Raw genomic sequence first — 22,571 nt, forward strand, 5'->3', positions numbered from 1 at the left:
TTTTTTGGTCTCCACAAAACTATGCTTCTAAGTAAATAATATTAGCAGTGGAGGGGATTTTCATTTCAAACCATGTGGTATTTTGAATCAGTATACTTTGAGACAGCTAAAATTTCATTTTGCAATAGCTTAGTTATTTAATTCAAGTCTATTAAAACATGTATTATAGAAAACCTTACCTTCAAAAATGACACTTTAAAATAATTTCCACAATGATTTGGCTGCACTTTTCTGCTAAAAGAAGAGGATGATCCTTTCTTTAAACCCTCTCCCGATCAGTGAGAGCCATGCAGCTTAGAGAAATCATGGACGGCAAGTACATGGGAACATTGGCATCTATAAGTTCCCTCCAAGCCACTCACCATCCAGACTTGGGAATATATCGCTGTCCCTTCAGTGTCAAAAATCTGGGTCAAGATCTTGAAAGCCATTCCCCAATAACACTGTGGGTGTCCTTAGAGTAAACAAACCTCAGTAGGACAAGGAGCCATTCACTTCTTCAAAGGCAACTAAAGATGGACAATAAATACTGGCCAGCAGCAACATGCACCTTCCTATTCGTGAATAATAAAAGTAAACATTTTAGTGAGAATAACCGATAGGACACAGTGACCACTTATTTGTAAACAAGTGAGTCCTCTTTAATAAATCACAGTTACATATTTTGTTTAAGAGTACGATTTACAACAATGTTTGGTTTGTTTATGTATATATTCAGTAAGTGCAGTAATATAATATCTGAAAGTTGACATCTCTAGTCCCAATGTGTTCAATAAAAATTTAGTCACTCAGCACACTGTTCAATTTAAATAAGTGACTTGTATTTATATAGGACCTTGTGTGTGTTCAGGATATCTCAATGTGAATGACAACCAATTCATTCATTTTGAAATATAATCCCAGCTGAGGGAAATGCAGGAATCAATTTGTGCATAGTAATAAGTTAATGTTCTTGTCAGCTCTTCACTGTATTGCTGGTTGTAGGTCTCAGGCACCTCTCTGCTCTTTTGAAAAAGCGTCAAGAAACCTTTTGTGTCCATTGAAGAGCCAGACAGGATCTCATTCAACATTGCATATATTAGACAGCACCTCTGATACGGCAGCACTCCTTAAGTAACTGCAGTAGCACCAGCCCGGATAATGTGCTCAAATCCAGTGACTGAGGTATAAATCCAGAGGCAAGTGATCTATCATTGAACCAAACTGAAACTTAAAATAGGCTAAGGAATACATTTGAAAAGTACACTTACAAGTTCAAATGTTGAAGTACACCCAAATACCTTTAAAATATTACACATAAAATTGCAGTCAATAAGTTCAAAGTTTCTGAATTAAAGCAAAATATTGTGGATCCTGGAAATCTGAAACAAACATAGAATGCTGCAGAAACTCTGCAGAACTGACAGGTTTCTCCAGATGTTGAGTTTCTTCAGCATTCTCGGTATTTGGTTCTGACCAGCAGACAATATTCAATTTCCAGGACTGACAATACATAACAGATAAGCACATCTATCCTAAAATGTTAATCCACTTGAAATATTCTATTTATACCATAAGACATAGAAGCTGAGGTAGGCCATTCAGCCCATTGAGTCTGCTCTGTTGTTCAATGAAATCACCGCTAACCTAATAATCCTCAAAAAAAAAACCGTTCTGAGGAAGGGTCACCATACCTGAAACATTAACTCTGATCTCTATTCACAGATGCTGCCAGACCTGTTGAGCTTTTCCAGCCACTTCTGCTTTTGTTTCTAATAATTCTCAACTCCACTTCCCTGCACTTTCCCTTTGATTCCCTTATTTATTAAAAAAATCTCTCTATCTCAGTCTTGAATATAATTAATGATCCAGCCTCAATAGCCGTCTGCAGTAAAGAATCCCACAGATTCACCACCCTCAAAGAAATACCTCCTCAGCTATGTCTTAAACAGGCAATCTCTTACTTTGAGAATGGCCTCTCATTCTACACTCTTATACTGAGGGAACCAACCTTCCCTCAGCCCCCTAAGAAGTGGTTTGTTTCAATAAGGTTACTTCTCTCTCTTCTAAATTCCAATGGGTACAAGCCTAACTTACTCAACCTCTCTAGAAAAGCTCTGCATACCCGATATTGACCAAGTGAACCCGCTCTGCATTGCCTTCAATGCCAATATATCTTTCCTTAGATCTGGAGACCAAACTATTCACAATATTCTAGGCGTAGTCAATTTAGTACCTTTTAGTGACCTCCCTATTTTTGTATTCCATTCCCTTTGAATTAAAGGCTAACATTCCATTTACCTTCCTAATTACCTACTGAACTTAAATGCTAGCTTTTTGTGATTGATGCACAATGACCCCCTTCTGACATGCCCTCATTATCTCCACATTTATTCAGTGTTGCAGTGCAGCTACTGCTCAGAGGCCTATAGATTACTCCCACCAACGTCTTCTTCCTCTTATTTATTACCTCCATGCATTCTGCATCTTTCAATGCAAGATCATCTCTTGCTATCATATTTATTCCATCCCATGCTTACAAAGCTATCCCATCATCTATACCTTCCTGTCTTTCCTTTCGAACAGTCACATGCCCCTGTATATTTAGTTCCTGGTTGACCTTCTAGCATAATCATATCTCCATTGTGGCTATAAGAACATACCCATGCTGCTGGTTCATTTATTTTGTTCTAAATTTTGTCTTTTTACCATTCTGTCCCCCTTTAACTCTAGTAGCTGCTGATTTTCTATTTTTGTATACGCTATCCCTTCCTGTCCCAGTCTAGTGATCTACTAACTCCAACGATTCTAAACATGGAGCTCCTCATACATCATCTATAGGAATCAAATTCTATAAAATTTTGTTGACTCTTAAAAATAAACTAAGGATTATGAATCTGTTCACAAAACATATACTTCAATACAGTGCTTGTAAAGGAGTAAAATGTCTCAGAAAAACATTAAGTGCAGGAAACAAATAAATGAAATTACATTCTGATTTACAACTTTGGCCAAAGACATAGTGACATTGGATCAGACACAGGTCTCCAAGAAGAGACATTTTCAGTGCATCAAAAGAAATTTCCACAGAGTAAAAATCAGAGGCAGATGGTATTCTTTGCACACATGGTGGAAAGGAGTGGTTCAGAATGTTCTTAGATTAGATTACCTACAGTGTGGAAACAGGCCCTTCAGCCCAAAATGTCCACACCAACCCTCCGAAGAGCAATTCACCCCTTCTGATTAATGCACCTAACACTACGGTAATTTAACATGGCCAATTCACCTGACCTGCACATCTTTGGACTGCGGGAGGAAAACGGAGCACCCAGAGGAAACTCATACAGACACGGGGAGAATGTGCAAACTCCACACAGACAGTCGCCCAAGGCTAGAATTGAACCTGGGACCCTGGTGCTGTGAGGCAGCAGTGCTAACTGCTGAGCCACCATGCTGCTTAACTGACTTGAAAACATGCCTTAGAAAGAACTCAATTCTTTGTGTAAACACTATGCTTAAAGTGTTTGTGGATTGTCTGCCAATGTAGAGCAAACAGTATGGAGTCACAAGTGGTCATTAATCCTGAAGTATTAAAAGAAACCTGGAAGATACATGTTTCAATATCTGGCACAGAAGTGGATTCATTGATGAATAAGCATTGCCAATCCTACAAGCTTGGAAAGCATCTCATGGACTTGTGTAGTATCCCTATCTCTGGCTCAAGTAGCACCTGCTCCAGAGCTGTGTTCTAATATCCGGAAACAGATTGATTAGAAAATGTCTATAAAACATTTCATCGTCATTTCATTGTCAAGCAGTCAAATGAGTTGGGGGAACCTCTGTAGTCTGCAGAAGAACAGCATCCCCCTCACATTTTCAATTGTTTATGAATATCATCATTTATTTCAAGGCAATTTTTTTTCCAATTTGGTTGCTCTCACAGTGGTTTATCATTTAGCTCATTGTCATTTAATCTTCTCGAACAAGGTATCACATCAGGTTTCCAAGACTCCTTTACCCCAGTTGTGATTTCAGACAACAAAAACTTCAGCATGTTCTGTGTAAAAACAAGTGAGGAAAACTATCTGATTAACTAACATCCTTACGGCAGAATGAATGAATGTCCCTTTACTTAACTGAAGCATTCTAATTAAAAGTATCTTAACAAAGAGTGTTCCCCAAGACTGATAAACATTTGTAAACAAGACCCAGTATTCAAAGCAACTTCATAAGACTTTTCTAGAAATAAGAGTGGAAGAAATGTTAAGGCAGTGCAATTAATAAATGCATCTCCGGGTTAACCTATAGCACCCAGGCCAAGATAAAACTAAAACCAATGTGCAGGGTTATGGGAGAAAAAAACAAGAGTTTGACACAAAGTCAAAATGCTCAGAAAACCACTGCAGACATGATGGGCCATAATAATTCTGTGATTTTACATTTTCCAGCCTAAATGTAGGGTGGCGAGATCAATGGTGACTGACTCATCATCCCCATTTGCCAACGCAATCAGCTTGTTTACAGCCAGCCAGTGAGGAACTCAGCAAATTCAATTCCTTTGCCTGTCACCAACCCACACAGCCTCAGACATACTGCATGACATGCGCTTTTCCTGTTACATGGGTAAAATGCTACCGGCAGGATAAGGCTCAGTGACCGTTAATAACAGGGAGAGCTGGGAGCATAGTGATAATGTCACTGGACTGTTAATCCATAAATCCTGGCTAATGCTCTAGGAAAATAGGTACAAATGCCACCATGGCAGATTGTGAAACTTGAATTCAATAAAAAAACAAGTCTGGTGACCGGGAACAACCCACCTAGTTCACTAATGTGCTTTAGGAAAGGAAACTGCCTTGTATCCTAGTCTGGCCTACGTGCAACTCCAGACCCATAGCAATGTAGTTGACTCTTAACTGTCCCCTGGGCCATTAGAGATGGGCAATAAATGCTACATCACATGTACGAATAAATAAAATAACAAATTGGCTATTGGCTATTTAAGAGCCTCAATATTTGCAAGGGCTTGGAGATGGGCAGGGTGACAGCTCTAGTGGTAGCACCAACACCCTCACTGAAAGTTTCAGACAAATCAGGACAAGCAGATAGGCCGCCCACTGGATTTTATGCATTCCTTTTCCCAACCTTCAAATCCTCTGGAAGGGGAGTGTATATTCCAGCCCTCTGTGTTGTAAAAGATTTTATAAACCATTTTGTGGTACTTACATATACAAGTCTCTTATTAGTTTCCACATCTTGAAATATGGGTAATAAACGTTGCACAATTTCTTTAAAAGGAAAAAAAGCTGAAGGTATTTTTAAAGCTGAAATTAAACAAAAAAAGGTCAGTTTTTACTTGCTATCCTAAAGTTTATAAGAACAAAAGGTCACAGACATCAAATCTTCTTCTTTGATTAAGATAATATGAAAATCACTTTCTCCGTGTATTATAACCCTTGAAAACACTTTAGCAACTGAATGGACCAGCCTCGGAACACTTCAACCCCAGGGCATCAATGTGGACTTCAACGGTTTCCTCATTTCCTCTTCCCCCACCTCACCCTAGTTCTAAACTTCCAGCTCAGTAACTGTCCCCATGACTTGTCCAGACTTGTCCTACCTGCCTATCTCCTTTTCCATCTATCCACTCTACTCTCTCCTCCTTGACCTATCACCTTCATCCCCTCCCCCACTCACCCATTGTACCGTATGCTACTTTCTCCCCACCCCCACCCTCCTCTAGCTTATCTCTCCACGCTTCAGGCTCACTGCCTTTATTCCTGATGAAGGGCTTTTGCCCGAAACGTCGATTTTGAAGCTACTTGGATGCTGCCTGAACTGCTGTGCTCTTCCAGCACCACTAATCCAGAACAAGGCCACACAATAAGTCTATTGCTGAAAGGGAGCCGTGTAAATAAATAGTAAACGGTACTTTAAATTGACAGTGTGGGCTGAATCTTATTCCCCAATAAATGCTAGACTTTAAAAATCATTCACCTGGATGGCAGAACCTGAATATGGCTGAAAGTGAGGTGTGTGTGTGGAAGCTTCTTATTTTGTACTCATCAGCAATACTGATAACTCCAATGGCAACACCTCAGCCAGATATAACTTGCTAACCAATCAGCAACCTTTTCTCCTGTAGTATAAATTACTGCGATTGTTTGAGATTGGGCATTCTTGCTAGACCTTCAAATTCCCAAAATTTACTCCAATCCACGACCAATTGACCCATTTTCATGTTTAACAATGATGGGACAACAAGTGGGGAGCCAACTCATTTCTAAGAGATGGTTTTGTCAATTAATTGTTTTAATGAGACAGGCAACCTCTGATTTAAGACTTTCTGGCAGACTAGTTAGTCATTCCTCAGGGAATGACAGGGTGGCACGGTAGCTCAGTGGGGCCTCACAGCAGCAGGGCCCCAGGTTTGATTCAGCCATGGGTGACTATCTGTGTGGAGTTTGTACACTCTTCCTATGTCTGCCTGGGTTTCCTCCGGGTGCTCCAGTTTCCTCCCACAGTCCAAAGATGTGCAGATTAGGTGAATTGGCCATGCTAAATTTCCCATAGTGTTCAGGGATGTATAGGTTTGGTGTATTAGTCAGGGTAAATGTAAAGTAATAGGGTAGGGGAATGTGTCTTGATGGGATACTCTTCGGAGGGTCGGTGTGGACTTGTTGGGTCAAATGGCTTGTTTCCATACTGTAAGGATTCTATAATTCTATGAAATGAGACAGTTGAAGGGAGGCAGCGACAACTTTAAGGCGTAGGCAAATGCTTTCCCACAGTCCCTCGAGGTCCCACCGTAAATGTCCTTATACCCACAACCACCTAAAATTAGGAACTGAACTACTGAACCTGCAGGGGGAAATGGACTAAACTCTACCCCTTAGCCCATTCCTCTCACCAACACCACCCTCCTGTCCTGTCAGGACTTGGCCCGGTGTATCTGGAAACAATGCTGCAGTTAGAATCTTCAGAAACTCTCCATTAAGCAAATATTTGCCTTTGCAGTGGTCAAAATGCAAATTTATGTCATGTAAAAGGTGAACACCATAGTCCCAGAGGACCATAGGGCTGCTCTCTCAGTAGAGACAGTGAGATGACTGGTGGAGAGATTAACCTGGGGGGAGGGGGGTCACTGCGCCTCAGGTGAGGAGAGAGGTTGAGAAGGTGGGATCTTCATGGTGACCTCAGCTGACTTGGGAATTGATCCCACGCATTTGGCATTATTTTGCAGTTGCAAACCATCCAGCCAGCCAACTGAGCTAACCCTATTCAATCTCCTGGTACTGTTTTAAAGTTATTTTCTGTACAGTCTTGCTATCACAGGTATTTTACCAGTAGGTGGTATTTTTGGCAAGAGGGTGGTTGCAAAAACGGTTCTGATGAATGGGGGCACTGCAAGGTTGGGAATTTTGCCTGACTTCAGAGAATTGTTCTTTCCCACTAATAAGACTTGTTCATTGGCAACATCCAACACTCTGGGCAGCAGCCAGCAAGTTCTCTCCAAGCTCCCCTAACTAATGGATCTCAGCACTAAACCTTCAGGAGAATGGATCTTGATCATGCTGAGTGAGATTGCAATTCTTGCACCCATTTGTGGCTAGTTAGACCAAATGGGCTGTTTGCAAATGTTATGTAATGATAGCATGCTCACAGCACGGTGGCACAGTGGTTAGCACTGCTGCCTCACAGCGCCAGAGACCCGGGTTCAATTCCCGCCTCAGGCGACTGACTGTGTGGAGTTTGCACGTTCTCCCCGTGTCTGCGTGGGTTTCCTCCGGGTGCTCCGGTTTCCTCCCACAGTCACAAAGATGTGCAGGTCAGGTGAATTGGCCATGCTAAATTGCCCGTAGTGTTAGGTAAGGGGTAGATATAGATGTAGGGGTGGGGGTGTGGGTGGGTTACGCTTCGGCGGGGCGGTGTGGACTTGTTGGGCCGAAGGGCCTGTTTCCACACTGTAAGTAATCTAATCTAATCTAAATAGGAATTCAAAATGCCCACATTCCCCTTATGGTTGGGAGACTTCTGTCCCACCTGTTTGGGCTACATTTATACTTGGGCTGCAGAAATAAAAATCCAATGTTTTTTGCTACTTAGTTCCCAGGTTAGTAGAATAAAAATGCAGTATCATTGAGACTTTTAATTATAGCCCATCAGAATAGCCAGGCAGCTCATTTATTCACTGCCTGAAAGGACTAGATGGTGATAAATTGATCAGCTTTATAATAACACACTGGAGAGCACAAGTTTTGCTTTCTCTCAATGTTCAGCTCTCTGTGTACTTTCAATCCTTCCTATTATTTGTCACCTGATGAATAAGCAGCGCTCTGAAAGCTTATTCCTCCAAATAAACCTGTTGCACAACAAACCAGTGTTGTGTGAATTTTAACTTAAAAATATTCAACAGCTCCACCTCACCACTTTCTGGGGCAGAGAATTCCAAAGGCGCACAGCTCTTAGAGAAATAAAGAAATAAAGATTATCATCTCTGTCCTAAAATGATGACCCCTAATTTTAAAAACAGTGCTCCCTAGTTCTGGGTTGACCAACAAGAGGAAATTCTCTTCTCACATCCACCAAGTAATAATCAGTGCAGGAAACAACCAAATAAGAGGAGAATCTGATGCCATGATTTGATTTAATAGCAAGATCTGTCTAATCTTTGTATAATATTCAAGAATCACCTCTCCTGGTCAAGATTAGATTGTGTATAGGAATATTTAAGTAAAGTTTACAGGGAATAAAAGGCATGAAAATATAATTCAGAATTACTAAAATTTACCTGAAACTTTCTCCTGTAGTAGTTCCTCAGCTCTTTCTTTAGCAGAGGCTTTCTCTTCAAGGGATCTTTCTGGAGGTGGCCCCGCAGGTTTTCCATTGGGCCACAATGTCTCTCTGAGACAGTCCACATACAGAACCATCTGTTCTTTACTGAAGAACTGGTCCAGCCTTTTCTGAATATATCTACAAAGGAAACATAAATCGATGCATCCAAAAGTGAGTAAGAGGCCAGAGCTAAAACTATATCATCAGTATAGTTTAATCAACATAAGAACAGACACATTGGATGACTATATAGAGGACATTTTTCCAGTTTTCATATATGTGCAGGGGTTTACATATTTTGAAACTTTTAATTAGCTTTTGTCCTTACATTAAATTGTATTTAGGATTCAGAGATTAAATCTGCTCTATTTTAGAGCTTCCACACATTGGGAAACAGATAATTTTGCATAACCAGGGTACTGAAGTGCAACAACTTAACATAAACCTTGTATTTACATTTAAACTACACTACTCAAATTCCCAATGTATCTTTCTTAAAAAGTCAAAATATTGATTTTATTTTAAAACCAAACACACTGGTTTTTTTTAATAGGTTGAACCAATTAAAAACATTTAAGTTCAATTATTTCAATTATTGAAGGAATTTCTATGAACATTGATGTTACGTTAAAATAGATTCAAGAACAGCTTCCTCTCTGTCGTTCTGAATGGACCTCTCAAATTTTAAATTTAATGTTGATCTCACTCTTTGTGCACCTTCTCTACAGCTGTAACATTATATTTCTTGTTCTTGCACTTTGTATGGTATGATCTGCCTGTATGGTACGCAAAACAAAACTTTTCACTGTACCTTGGTACATGACAATAATAAATCAAATCAAAAAATCTAAGTTAGTCAAATACAAACCATCAATATTAGAATAGGTCTTCATTTTCAATACTTCAACCTCTTTTGGTATGGAATTCAAATTGTCAATTCACTTTTATAGGACAATCTACTTCTATTTGAAGACAGAATTAGTTAGATAAATTTCAAAGTCAAAAGCAATTTTGCATTTTCCAAAGCCATAGCTTGAACTTATTCTTCTGCAATTTGATGTAAAAAAAAAGTAGGTCTTTGATTTCCCTTTCTGCTTGTTCAGAAGTTGTGGTTACCCATGACTCGCATTCATTCAAAGATTTACAAACACAAATATCATGGGCCATAAGCTGCTGTCAAAATAGCCACAAAGTTAATAACGTTTGCTGATATTTATAGGGCGTGTGCTACACACTATGGACAGATATACGACGAAACATAGAAATCCAGAATTAATGTCAAAGATGCTTTCTGCCATCATTAGTTTTTCAAAAATGGCATCTTGCGCTATGCCACACCAAATGATATAATCTCGCACTTTTATACAAAGTAACATCATAGAAGGCTTTAGCTGGTCTGAAGTGATGATAAGAGCCTCTTTTGGAGTCAACTAAGATTCATGCATATTTAATCATGTCAGGAATGGCTGTCAGAAATCCTAAAACAGAGGTCTGAATTTTGGTTTCTGCAAATGAAGACCTCACATTGAAATTAACAATTGTTTCTCAGTCTTCTGATTTTGATTGTTAGGAATTGGAAAAGTATGAAATTCTGACATATTTAAAAACATTTTTCTTTCTGTGCTTATTTTCAGGCTTAATCAAACGTCCTTTTCCTCTCTATTTTCCCTTTGTTCCTGACAATATTGAATTCACGCTTTTTCATGTACCCTTCCTTCTCAGCGCCCAGGTTGTTAATTTCATATTCCGACAATCTGATTGTGGCACAGTGGTAGTGTCCCTATCTCCAGGCCCTGAAGGTCTGGATTCAAGCTGCGCTAGCTCAAGAGATGTGTCGTAACATTCCTGAATAGGCTGATTAAAAATATCTATAACCTGATTGCTTAAGAGGATACAATTACATCTAGCTCACTCAGGTCCCAGATGTCTAGTTTCCAAGATTGCCACATCATCAACTTGTACCTTCAGCTATTGTGAGAAAATATCACTGTAATGAACAGGTAAGGGAATGTGGAATTAATATTGGATGCCCTCCTAGCAAATCGGGCACTACCCATTGTAACTCTGGTACACACAACATACAGGTCCAGTCAGACGCTAGATTTTACATAGAAACAGGCCATGTTCATGCTTTTGTTTCTGTTCCATGTCAATCTCTTGTATCCTTCATCTACCCCAATCAATCACACTGGGACTTAACCTTCTGACCAGTCATAGCGTGGTTCACGATGGGTACCAGCTATAATGTGGCTTCCTCTTAATACCACTCAATAAGCAACCATCCTAGCCTTAACTTCTCTGCCTTCAGCTAAAAGGGTCATGATTTGGAGATGCCGGTGTTGAACTGGGTTGGACAAGGTCAAAAATCACATGCCAACTTCAAGCAACTGAAGGAGCAGCGCTCTGAAAGCTAGTGTTTTCAAATAAACCTGTTGGACAAAACCTGATATAATGTGACTTTTTGACCTTCAGTTAAAATGGAACCTGGAGTAATGACACTGATGAGAGATGGTAAACAATGGTAAGTAAATTAAGTAAACTACTTGCTAATTAATAAAAAGCAGGGATGAGCTGTTTGTAGGTTAGGATTGTCCTGCTCTCCAGAATGCAGTCAAATTTACATTTATGATGTCAGTGCTGACAGAACCTACCATTGGCCAATGTTTTAAATTGTTAATTGTAAGCCACTTACTTCCTCTTGCACGTTCGGAGAAAATTTAATGCAGCTCTCAGAAATAATTTGTTGATAAAATAATCATCTGTAACAAAAAGATATATATACCACTAAAATGACAGTTGTACATTATAGACAGGATGATAACATGAAGCGTACTTAATTATAAAATTGTGCAAAACCAATAGAGATGTTTTGGTCCATTGTGTAGGACCAACACTTTGAAACAGCTAAGAATGTAGTCTTAATCCCAGTTATTCTACAAAAGTCTTTCAAGCTTTTCTTTTTCAAGTAAATATCCATTTCTCATCTGTAGTTACTGATGTATCTACTGCCACCACCCCTTAAGGCGGTGCATTCCACATCAAATATTGCCGGAAACTTTTTTTCCTGTCTTAAACAAATATACAAGGTTCATGTGTCATATATTTTATATATTACTAAAACAAATGCAGGAGTAATGGAGGTTCACAGATTCATGATCCTTTCAATGAAGTAATTTCATTTGTTTTAAATCTGCCATCCCTTATCCTAAAACTATGACCTCTCATTCTAGATTGTCTATAAGAGGAAACATCCTTTCCATGTCTACATTGTAAATCCCCTTTAGCATCTTACACACCCCAATTAGATCTCCTTTCAGTTTGCTAAACTCCAGAGAGTATAGGCCCAAACTGCTCAATCTCTTTTCATAAGGCAAACTCTGCAATCAATCTAGTGAACCTCCTCGGAACTGCCTCCAACGTAACTACATCCCTCTGCAAATAAGGGGACCACAATTGTCTGCAATACTCCAGGTGTGGTCTCACTAATCACATTTCCCTACATTTAAACTCTATTCCTTTCGCAAAAAATACTGAAATTCTATTTGCTTTCCAATTACCTGTTCTACCTAAACACTAGTTTTCTATGATTCATGCTCAAAGACACCCAGATCCCTCTGCATTGAAGAACTCTGAACTTTCTCTCCATTTAGATGGGAAGTTGCCTTTCTAATCCTAGGACCAAAATGGATAACCTTACACTTAATCATCTAACCAATCCATATTCATTTATAAAATTCTTACTTCTTCATTGCAACTTACTTCCTCACATATTTTAGTGTCATCTCTGAATTCAGCCATAGTACTTTCCATTCCCACATCCAAGTTTTGAGTATAGATTATAAATAGTTGGGGCAAAAGGACTGACTCCTGTGGCATCCTGCTAATTACATCCTGCCGACCAGAAAAAGACACATTTATTTCCACTCTCTGCTTCCTGTTGGTTAGCCAATCCTCTATCCAAGTTAATAACTATCCCTAAGCCTATGTGACATCACCTTTTGTGTGGTGCCTTATCAAATGCCTTCTGGAAGTCCAGATGTACTACATCTATTAGAATCCTCAATTCCTATATTGCTTGTTCCATCTTCAAAGAACACTAGCAAATTAGTCAAATACGATGTATTCTTTATAAATCCACTGACTCTGATGAATTGCATTCTGACTTTTAAAACATCTTGTCATTACTTCCTTTACAACATACAGTTCTGGTCACCGCATTATAGGGAGGATGTGGAAGCTTTGGAAAGGGTTCAGAGGTGATTTACTTGGATATTGCCTGGTGTGGAGGGAAGGTCTTCCAAGGAAAGGCTGAGGGACTTGAGGCTGTTTTTGTTAGAGAGAAGAAGGTTGAGAGGTGACTTAATTGATATAATAAGATAATCAGAGAGTTAGATAGGTTGGACAGTTAGGTTTTTCCTCTGATGGCAATGGCTAGCTTTAAATTGAGGGGTGATAGATATAGGACAGAGTAGTAGGGGCATGGAATGCACTGCCTGCAATAGTAGTAGACTTGCCAGCTTTAAGAGCATTTAAATGGTCTTTGGATAGGCATATGACGAGAATGGAATAGTGTAGGTTAGACGGGCTTCAGATTGGTTCCACGGGTCAGTGCAACAGAGGGTCAAAGGGCCTATACTGCACTGTAATGTTCTATGTTCTAACAGATCCCAACAAATTCCTAATGATGCATTTTAAGCTAACTGGTCTGTAATTTCCTACTTTCTGCCTCCCTCCCATCTTGAATAAGTGTGTTTTAGTAGCATTTTTCCAATCCACTGTAACCTTGCCTGCGTCCAGGGAATTTTGGAATATCATAACCAATGCAATCATCTTCACAGCTGCCAGTTCCTTTACGACCATGGGATTTGGGCCATCAGATTTATCTGCTTTTAGTCCCAATAGTTTGCTTAATACTTTTTCTCAAGCGATGACAATTGTTCTAAGTTTCTCCTGTTTTATAACCTTACATTACATTGTAAAATTAGGATAGTCTTAGTGTCCTCCACTACAAAAGTTGAAGCAAAATATTCATTTAGTGACCCTGTCATTTCTGTGTTCTCCATTATTAGCTCTCCAACTCAGTTCTAGGGACCAACATTTACTTTTGCTACTCTCTTCCATTTTATATATTTACAGAAACTTTTGTCATCTGTTTCCATATTTTGTGCTGAGTTCTTTTTAACATTATCCCCTTTCTCTATGAACATTTTTGGTGACCCCTTGTTGATCTTTAAACTTTTCCAATATTGCACGCCATAGTTTTTGACTTTACATCATCTTTAACTTCCTTGCTTAGCCATGGATGCTTTCTCTCCCTCTTACAATATTTCTTCCTTTCTGGGAAATATTTTATAGTTGGGAGCAATTGAATATCTCTTTAAATACCTGCCACTGCTCATGAACTGTCCTATCTTCCCTTCCAGTCCACTATGACCAGATCTGTCCTCATGCCTAGGTAATTACCTTGTTTAACTCCAGAACGCTAGTTTGGGATTCCAGTTTCTCACCCTCCAACTGAATTTGAATGATCACTCTTTCCTAAGGCTCTTTTACTATGAGATTATTAATTTATCTGCACCTCATTACACAACATCATATCCAGAATAGCTTGCTCCCTGATTCTTTCTTGGAGCAATATGTTCTGGAAACAATCTCTAATACATTCAAGAACTCTCCCTCGAGTCTACCCTGCCAAATTGATTAATCCGGTCTATATGCATGTTAAAAATCACTAATGATTTTTGCTGTACCTTTCTGGCAGTATTTCCTAGTTTATACTGTGCCCCACTGTGGAACTACTGTTTGGCTACCTATAGATTACTCCCACTGGGGACTTCTTTCCCTTGCTATTTCTTATTTCGACTCAGACTGATTCTATGTCTTGATCTTCAGTGCTGACATCATTTCTCACGACAGCACCGACATCATCCTTTACCAGCAAAGCTACACCGCCTCCTTTTCCGTCCTGCCTATCCTTCTGAAACACTGAGAATCCTTAGACATTCAATTCCCAAACCTGGTCTCCCTGCAATCATGTCTTTATAACCATACCAAATCACATCCATTTGTCTTATAGGTTGGAGAAGTTTGAACTATCAGGACAGACTACATAGGCTCAAACTAAGTTCTCTGGAAGAGGACAGAGAAGTGAAAGCAAATTATGAAAAACAATGGCAGACAGAGGGTGATTCAGGTCTCAAATGGTCTGCCTGGAAGTATTGCAAAAGTAGAATCAGCTGAGGCAGTCAAGATGGTATTAGATTTTTATTTAAATAGGGTTCGGGCAGGAGACTGGCACCAAGTCACAATGTTCATTGGAGAGCTGGTGCAGACACAGTGAACCATAATAATTCTGTCATTCGGTAATGTTTTCACTGCATGGCAATCCACAAGAAGAACAAGGTAAATAATTAACTAATAAACATTCATGAGAACCTCTTTATCAAGAGAATGGTTATAAGATGGAACTTGTTACTAAAAGGAGCAGTTAAGCTAAATAGTATAGATGTATTTAAGGGGAAGTTCGATAAGTACATGAGGGAGAAGGGATTAGCAGGATATCTTGATAGGATTAGATAAATAGAATAGGTGGATGATGATGTGAATCTGTAATGTGAAACGTGAAACGTGAAACTTATCACAGCAGAGCCACAAACATTTCATTTGGCAATCTTAATTAATATACAATGTTGATTGTATATTAATTATGTATGTAATCATATTCAAGCAGAGGGAATTAACTGGGATTCAGTTGTACATTTATAAGTAGGAGCAGGAGAGCTCTGTGGTGCAAATGTAGTGTTCCTACCTCTGGGCCAGAAGGTCCAGAAGGTCCAGGTTGAAGTGCCATCTGCCCCAGAGGTGTGTCATAACATTTCTGGAAACATTGACTTGAAAGAGGAGCAGACTGAAACTGTGTTAAGTATGTAAAGCCTAAGCTCCAGTTCCACCTGGTTACCTAAAATATAACAGTCGACTAAAATGCAGGCTCAGTTTAACTGCAATAAGTTCCTAATTTGCTCCTGTTGGAGTGAAAGGACAGGGAGAAAGAGTAGCTTTGATTCAATGTCAACCAGAATCATCAAAGACCCAGAAATGCTCTATTCCATCAGTCAGAAGATATAAAAATTTGTATACAGATTCAAGAACAGCTTCTTCGCTCCTGTTATTAGACTTCTGAATGGACCTCTCAAATTTTAAATTTAATGTTGATCTCGCTCTCTGTGTATACTCTCTGCTGCTGTAACATTGTATTCCTTGCTGTGTTCTATCATCCTAATGCAATTTGTATGGCATGATCGGCCTGTAGTGCAGGCAAAATAGAACTTTTCACTGTACCTAGGTATGTCTGACAATAATAATTCAAATCAAATGCCTCATCTGGAAGATATATTTTAGTCGTATCTGATGTAAACCAATAACACAAAAAGTACCAAGTGGCCAATCTGCATCAGTGTCTGAGGAGTCAATGATGAGAAATGCAATAATAACAACTTTGTCTTTATATGAATTCACTTGAGCAGGAGCATCCAAACCTTGGCAAAAGCATGCTCAACCACATCAACCTATTAACTTTTAATTAAATGTAGGCATGTAGAACCTACAAGATAAAATTACCACAGATAAATATGCCCACAGAAGACAGTGTTACTGAAAAAGTCAGTTCTCAAGAGTGAAACCTAACTTAATAGATTGTAAGTTTTATTCTTGCAGTCTGCTCACTGTGGTTGTCAGACAGTGAACGTATTCAACTGAGGCTGGCAATGTTCTTTAAACAAAAGAACATAACTTTATTAAACCAAACATAAATCATCTGTACAAACCATTTAGAAAGACCTTAATGGAAATATTAAAAATAATCAGAAAGGAAAAACAGAAGTTGCTGGAAAAGCTCAGTAGGTCTGGCAGCAGCTGTGAAGAGAAATCAGAGTTAACGTTTTGGATTTAGTGACCCAGAACCTTAGTTCTGAGAAAGGATCACTGGACCTGAAACGTTAGCTCGGATTTCTCTTCAAGGCTGCTGCCAGACCTGCTGAGCTTTTCCAGCAACAACTTCATTTGTTTCTGATTTACAGCATCCACAGTTCTTTTGGATTAGGAATAATGATTCAAACCCTTTTCCTAGCAATATCCTTTATCGTCACGCAATCCCAGTGAAATATCACTCCTATCTTTAATTTTGTACTCAAATAATTCCCTTCTATTCTTCTCCTGGGACTGCTTAAGAATTGTTTTCAGCTCTGATGGTTTGGACATGTCCTTCGAATTCTGACAGTTTTGGGATTTATACCACCTAAACTTCAGCTGATATAACTCATCTTAACTCAACTTACTATTGGTCCCGGAATTCCTTCTATATCATAAAGCTCAATTTAGTGAACTTTCAGTAATCAACTCCACAGAAACTGACTGAATATTTAACTTTGGTCACATATGTTCTTAAAATCATTACTTCACTGCTTAAAATGGCTTTCTGAACTTTTCTTTTAAAAAAAAAGACCAATCACCTTCAGATCTAAATTCACATTTCCTTCACTTTCAAACTGAGTTCCCAAATAAAAACAATATACTGCAATTCTTCACAAATAAAACTGACAGATGTTCGTAGAGTTTTAAATGTACTTCTAAGCCTTAATTAATTAATTTGATTGGTTAGATTCCATAAAGTCAGGTCATCAAATGACAAATTTAAATGGGAGGTTGTCTTTTTCCAATTTATAACAAATACAGTGTGCCACGATCTACTCTTACAAATAAGATTTTCAGTATATTCAAATGCAAAAGCAAATTGTGAAAGAGAGCATGTTTTTATTTATACGAGACACTGTATTTGAAACATCATAATTTTTATACTTATATAGTCAGGAGGAATCAAATGAATGCATATCCTAAATCAGTTTAGGTGGAACAATAGAAGGGGTGTTGGTCAGATCTTGGAAAACAATAAAGGCTAGGTGACTCTCTGTAAATGCATCCCAGAGCACCAGATGGAAATGGATTAACTTCAATACTGCAGCCGACAGCCCAAGAGGTTTAAATGTCATCAGATTATGATCAAGAGTTAATATTGAAAGCACATATATACGATCCTTTAACAAACTTAGAATTTACTGCCAAATATCCAAGCAGCAAACAATAACAAGATCATTCCTTTAATATTTCCAGCCAATCTGTGCACAGAATAGCTCTTCTGAAAAGCACAGCTCTCCTACTTAATAACTAGTTAACAATTGTTACAAAAGGTGTTACAATTCTTCCACTTGAATTTGATGACTCAAGAGTTGCTGAAAGTGCTGCCTTTATCTTAACATCTACCATCAAATTATCTGCAGTTATTTCATTGACCAGCTATGGCTGGAACTGAAATAAACTCAGATTACATTAAAAATTAACTAATTATCTACAGCGGCTACATCTGTTAAAGGAAGATGCAAGCCAGACAAATTTCTAATTGTATTTATCTTTAACCTGCTGTTTATATAAAATTTATATCATGCCTCTAAGTACTTAATGATCTATCACTTTACAACCAATTTGAATTTTGAAGTGTAGTCATTGTTTTAATGTAGGAAGATACAACAATCATTTTGTGCAGTTAAGTTCAACAAACAGAAATGTGAAAATACCATAGTAACGCTGAGTTAAATATTGGGATAAATATTGGCCTTGGCCCTTATGTTTCTTTGAAATATTGCCATGTATCTCTTCCCTGAGAACCTAGGGGAAAGGTCCCATAGCAAAGAGCTTTTGTTTCAACAATTCTACCAGAAGGGTCACACCTCTGATAGTGCAACACCACCTCCATGCTGTTCTGCATTGGAGTGTCAGCCTGGGTTTTGTGTTCCAGTCTCTAGCACCTGAAGACAGACCTACTAACTCAAAGCTTAGACGACTGCTATCCTGAGTCATGACTGAATCATAGAATCCCTACAGTGCGGAAGCAGAACATTCGGTCCATCAAGTCCACACTGACCCTCCAAAGAACATCCCACCCAAACTCAACCTCCTGCTCTATCCCTGTAACCCTGTATTTCCAATGGCTAACCCACCTATCCTACACATTGCTGGACATGCTGGGCAATTTAGGTAAAAACAAGAGCTGCAGATGCTGGAAACCAGAGTCTAGATTAGAGTGGTGCTGAAAAAGCACAGCAGGTCAGGCAGCATCAGAGGAGCAGGAAAATCGACGTTTCGGGCAAAAGCCCATCATCAGGAGTAGAGGCAGGGTGCCTGCAGAGTAGAGAGATAAATGAGAGGGGGGTGGGGGTGGGGAGAAATTAGCATAGAGTACAATAGGTGAATGGGGGTGGGGATGAAGGTGATAGGTCAGAGTGGAGGGTGGAGTCGATAGGTGGAAAGGAAGATAGGCAGGTAGGACAGGTCATGAGGGCGGTGCTGAGCTGGAAGGTTGGAGCTGGGGTAAGGCGGGGGAAGGGGAAATGAGGAAACTGATGAAATCCACATTGATGCCATGGGGTTGAAGTGTTCTGAGGCAGAAGATGAGGCGTTCTTCCTCCAGGCATCGGGTGGTGAGGGAGAAGCGGTGGAGGAGGCCCAGGACCTCCATGTCCTCGGCAGAGCGAGAGGGGGAGTTGAAATATGGGGCCACAGGGCGGTGGGGTTGATTGGTGCGGCTGTCCCAGAGATGGCCCCTAAAGCGCTCTGCTAGGAGGCGTCCAGTCTCCCCAATGTAGAGGAGACCGCATTTGGAGCGACGGATACAATAAATGATATTGGTGGATGCGCAGGTAAAACTTTGATAGATGTGGAAGTTTCCTTTGGGGCCTTGGATGGAGGTGAGGGAGGTGGTGTAGGCACAGGTTTTGCAATTCCTGTGGTGTCAGGGGAGGGTGCCAGGAAGGGAGGGTGGGTTGTAGGGGGGCGTGGACCTGACCAGGTAGTCACGGAGAGAACAGTCTTTGCGGAAAGCGGAAATGGGTGGGAAGGGAAATATATCCCTGGTGGAGGGGTCTGTTTGGAGGTGGTAGAAAGGTCGGCGGATGATTTGGTTTATGCAAAGGTTGGTAGGGTGGAAGGTGGGCACAAGGGGCGTTCTGTCCTTGTTTTGGTTGGAGGGGTGGGGTCTGAGGGCGGAGGGGTGGGATGTAGACGAGATGCATTGGAGGGCATCTTTAACCATGTGGGAAGGGAAATTGCGGTCTCTAAAGAAGGAGGCCATCTGGTGTGTTCTGTGGTGGAAATGGTCCTCCTGGGAGTAGATACGGCAGAGATGGAGGAATTGGGAATATGGGATGGCATTTTTGTAGGAGGTAGGGTGGGAAGAGGTGTAATCCAGTAGCTGTGGGAGTCGGTGGGTTTGTAAAAAATGTCAGTGTCAAGTCAGTCGTCATTAATGGAAATTGAGAGGTCCAGGAAGGGGAAGGAGATGTCAGAGATGGTCCAGGTGAATTTAAGGTTGGGGGGAATGTGTTGGTGATGAATTGCTCAACCTCTTCGCGGGAGCACAAGGTGGCGCCAATGCAGTCATCAATGTAGTGGAGGCAGAGGTGGGGAGTAGTGCCGGTGTAACTACGGAAGATGGACTGTTCTACATAGCCAACAAAGAGACAGGCATAGCTGAGGCCTATATGGGTGCCCATGGCTACCCCTTTGGTCTGGAGGAAGTGGGAGGATTCAAAAGGAGAAATTGTTAAGGGTGAGGACCAGTTCAGCCAAACGAATGAGAGTGTCGGTGAAAGGGTACTGTTAAGGAGGTCGGGAGAGGAAGAAACGGAGGGCTTGGAGGTCCTGGTCATGATGGATGGAGTTGTAGAGAGATTGGATGTCCATGGTGAAGATGAGGCGTTGGGACCTGGGGAAATGGAAGTCTTGGAGGAGGTGAAGGGCATGGGTGATGTCTCGAATGTATGTGGGGAGTTACGGGACCGGGGGGGATAGGACAGTGTCAAAGTAAATGGAGAGGAGTTTGGAGGGGCAGGAGCAGGCTGAGACAATGGGTTGGCCAGGGTGGTCAGGCTTGTGGATCTTGGAGGTAGAATTGGACGGTGCGGGGTTCCCGGACTATGAGGTTGGAAGCTGTGGGTGGGAGATGTCCTGAGGTGATGAGGTTCTGTATGGTTTGGGAGATGATAGTTTGGTGATGGGGGGTGTGGGGTCATGGTTGAGGGGGTGGTAGGAGGTGTCTTCGAGTTGGCGTCTGGCTTCAGCGGTGTAGAGGTCAGTGCGCCAAACTACCACTGCACCCCCTTTATCTGCTGGTTTGATGTTGAGGTTGGGATTGGAGCAGTGGGAGTGGAGGGCTATGCGTTGGGAGGGTGAGAGGTTGGAGTGGGGGAGGGGGGTAGACAGGTTGAGGCAGTTAATGTCTTGGCGGCAGTTGGAAATGAAGAGATCGAGGGTGAGTAATAGAACAGTGCGGGGTGTCCAGGTGGATGGAGTGTGCTGGAGGTGGGCGAAGGGGTCCTCGGAAGGTGGGCGGGAGTCCTGATTGTGAAAGTAAGTTCGGAGGCGGAGGCGGCAGAAGTGTTTGATGTCACGGCGTGTGTTAAATTCATTAATGCATGGATGGAGGGGGACAAAGGTGAGGCCTTTGCTGAGGACTGATCGTTCGTCCTCAGTGAGGGGGGAAGGTCAGGGGGACTGGTGAAAACTTGGCAGGGAGCTAGGACCTGGTGTAGGTGTAGAGCTGGGAGTGGGGGTGGAGCCTGTAACTGGAGTGGGCGTGGTGTTAGGAGAAAATGGGGTGGAGTCATGAGCAGGAGTGGTGTTCCCCTCAGGGAGGGAAACCGGAGCATATGGGGAAATCCACACAGGCACAGGGAGAATGTGCAAACTCCACATAGACAGTTGCCTGAGGGTAAAATTGAACCTGGGTCCCTGGTGCTGTGAGGTTGCAGTGTTAACCACTAAAATACCCACTTTATTAAAAAAAATTAAAGTTTGCTAGTTGGTGCGATAAGTTTGTACATAAAAAGATGATTCCAAATATAGCATATGAAAAAATAAGTTTAAAGCTCATATACTATTTCATTCATAAAATTAGAAATTGATCATACAATAATTCTAATCCAAAAAAAAAAGAGTTGAAGTTTGCCAAGGACACTTCCAAATAAAATTAATTCTGCTTCAGTAAATTCACATTGCTGATGAAATAAAAAGGCTGCAGTACCTTGAATTGGAGGGAGCTGGTAGTTTACAGCCATTTCACTTATCAAATACTGAGAGCAAAAACAAAATTCCTGAAAATAAAGATCAAGTTGTAATTTTGGAGGATGAACCCAATATTTGGAAGTATTCAATACATGGTTGTTCATCTAGATTTTCTCTTTTGTGAAACTGAACTGAAAAGCTTTCTACTTCCAGCATTTTCTGTTTTTGTTTCCAATTTTACCAGCATGCTCAAAACCCCATCACCTCCTCAGGGTCACCATGAAGACTCATTTATCTACAGTTCGACTGGTTTGGACTGGCCAGTCAATACAGACTAACCAATGGATCTTGAAAGACAGGATGCTGTCTCCCACTTCCTAACCATTCTGAGTGCTAATAATGCTGATCAAAAATATAATATTGGAGCTTCTTCAATAAAACTGAGCCGAAATGTGATTCCCTGAAATGGAAATAGTGATTTTTTTTCTCTGAATGACATAGTTCAGGGTGAGGTATCCATTGAGTACATTATCAACGTCAAAAACAAGATGCCAAGAAGTGATTCTCAATATTGAGTGACAAGAGGCCTATTAGCATAGATTGTCATTCATGAACAGCCTCATTATTACCTAATCTTGCACTTGCCA

General features: G+C 40.5%; 1 protein-coding gene across 4 annotated transcripts in view; it reads right to left on the reverse strand.

Annotated features, from left to right (window-relative positions):
• Positions 1 to 617: 617 nt before the first annotated feature.
• LOC140496048 (uncharacterized) overlaps positions 618 to 22,571 on the reverse strand; it is a 76,453-nt gene continuing 54,499 nt past the window's right edge. For 2 of the 4 annotated variants that reach the window (XM_072595523.1, XM_072595521.1), the window contains exons 13-16: positions 11,507 to 11,573; positions 8,771 to 8,952; positions 5,206 to 5,303; positions 618 to 4,036 (exon numbers count right to left, since the gene is read on the reverse strand). In XM_072595523.1, the coding sequence (XP_072451624.1) occupies positions 3,917 to 4,036; positions 5,206 to 5,303; positions 8,771 to 8,952; positions 11,507 to 11,573 (467 nt within the window). In that variant the 3' untranslated portion in view covers positions 618 to 3,916. The remainder of the gene's footprint in view (positions 4,037 to 5,205; positions 5,304 to 8,770; positions 8,953 to 11,506; positions 11,574 to 22,571) is intronic. The other 2 variants (XM_072595522.1, XR_011964148.1) reach the window with 2 other exon arrangements.

This window comes from Chiloscyllium punctatum, chromosome 25 (genome assembly GCF_047496795.1).
Source record: "Chiloscyllium punctatum isolate Juve2018m chromosome 25, sChiPun1.3, whole genome shotgun sequence".
NCBI lineage: Eukaryota > Metazoa > Chordata > Chondrichthyes > Orectolobiformes > Hemiscylliidae > Chiloscyllium > Chiloscyllium punctatum.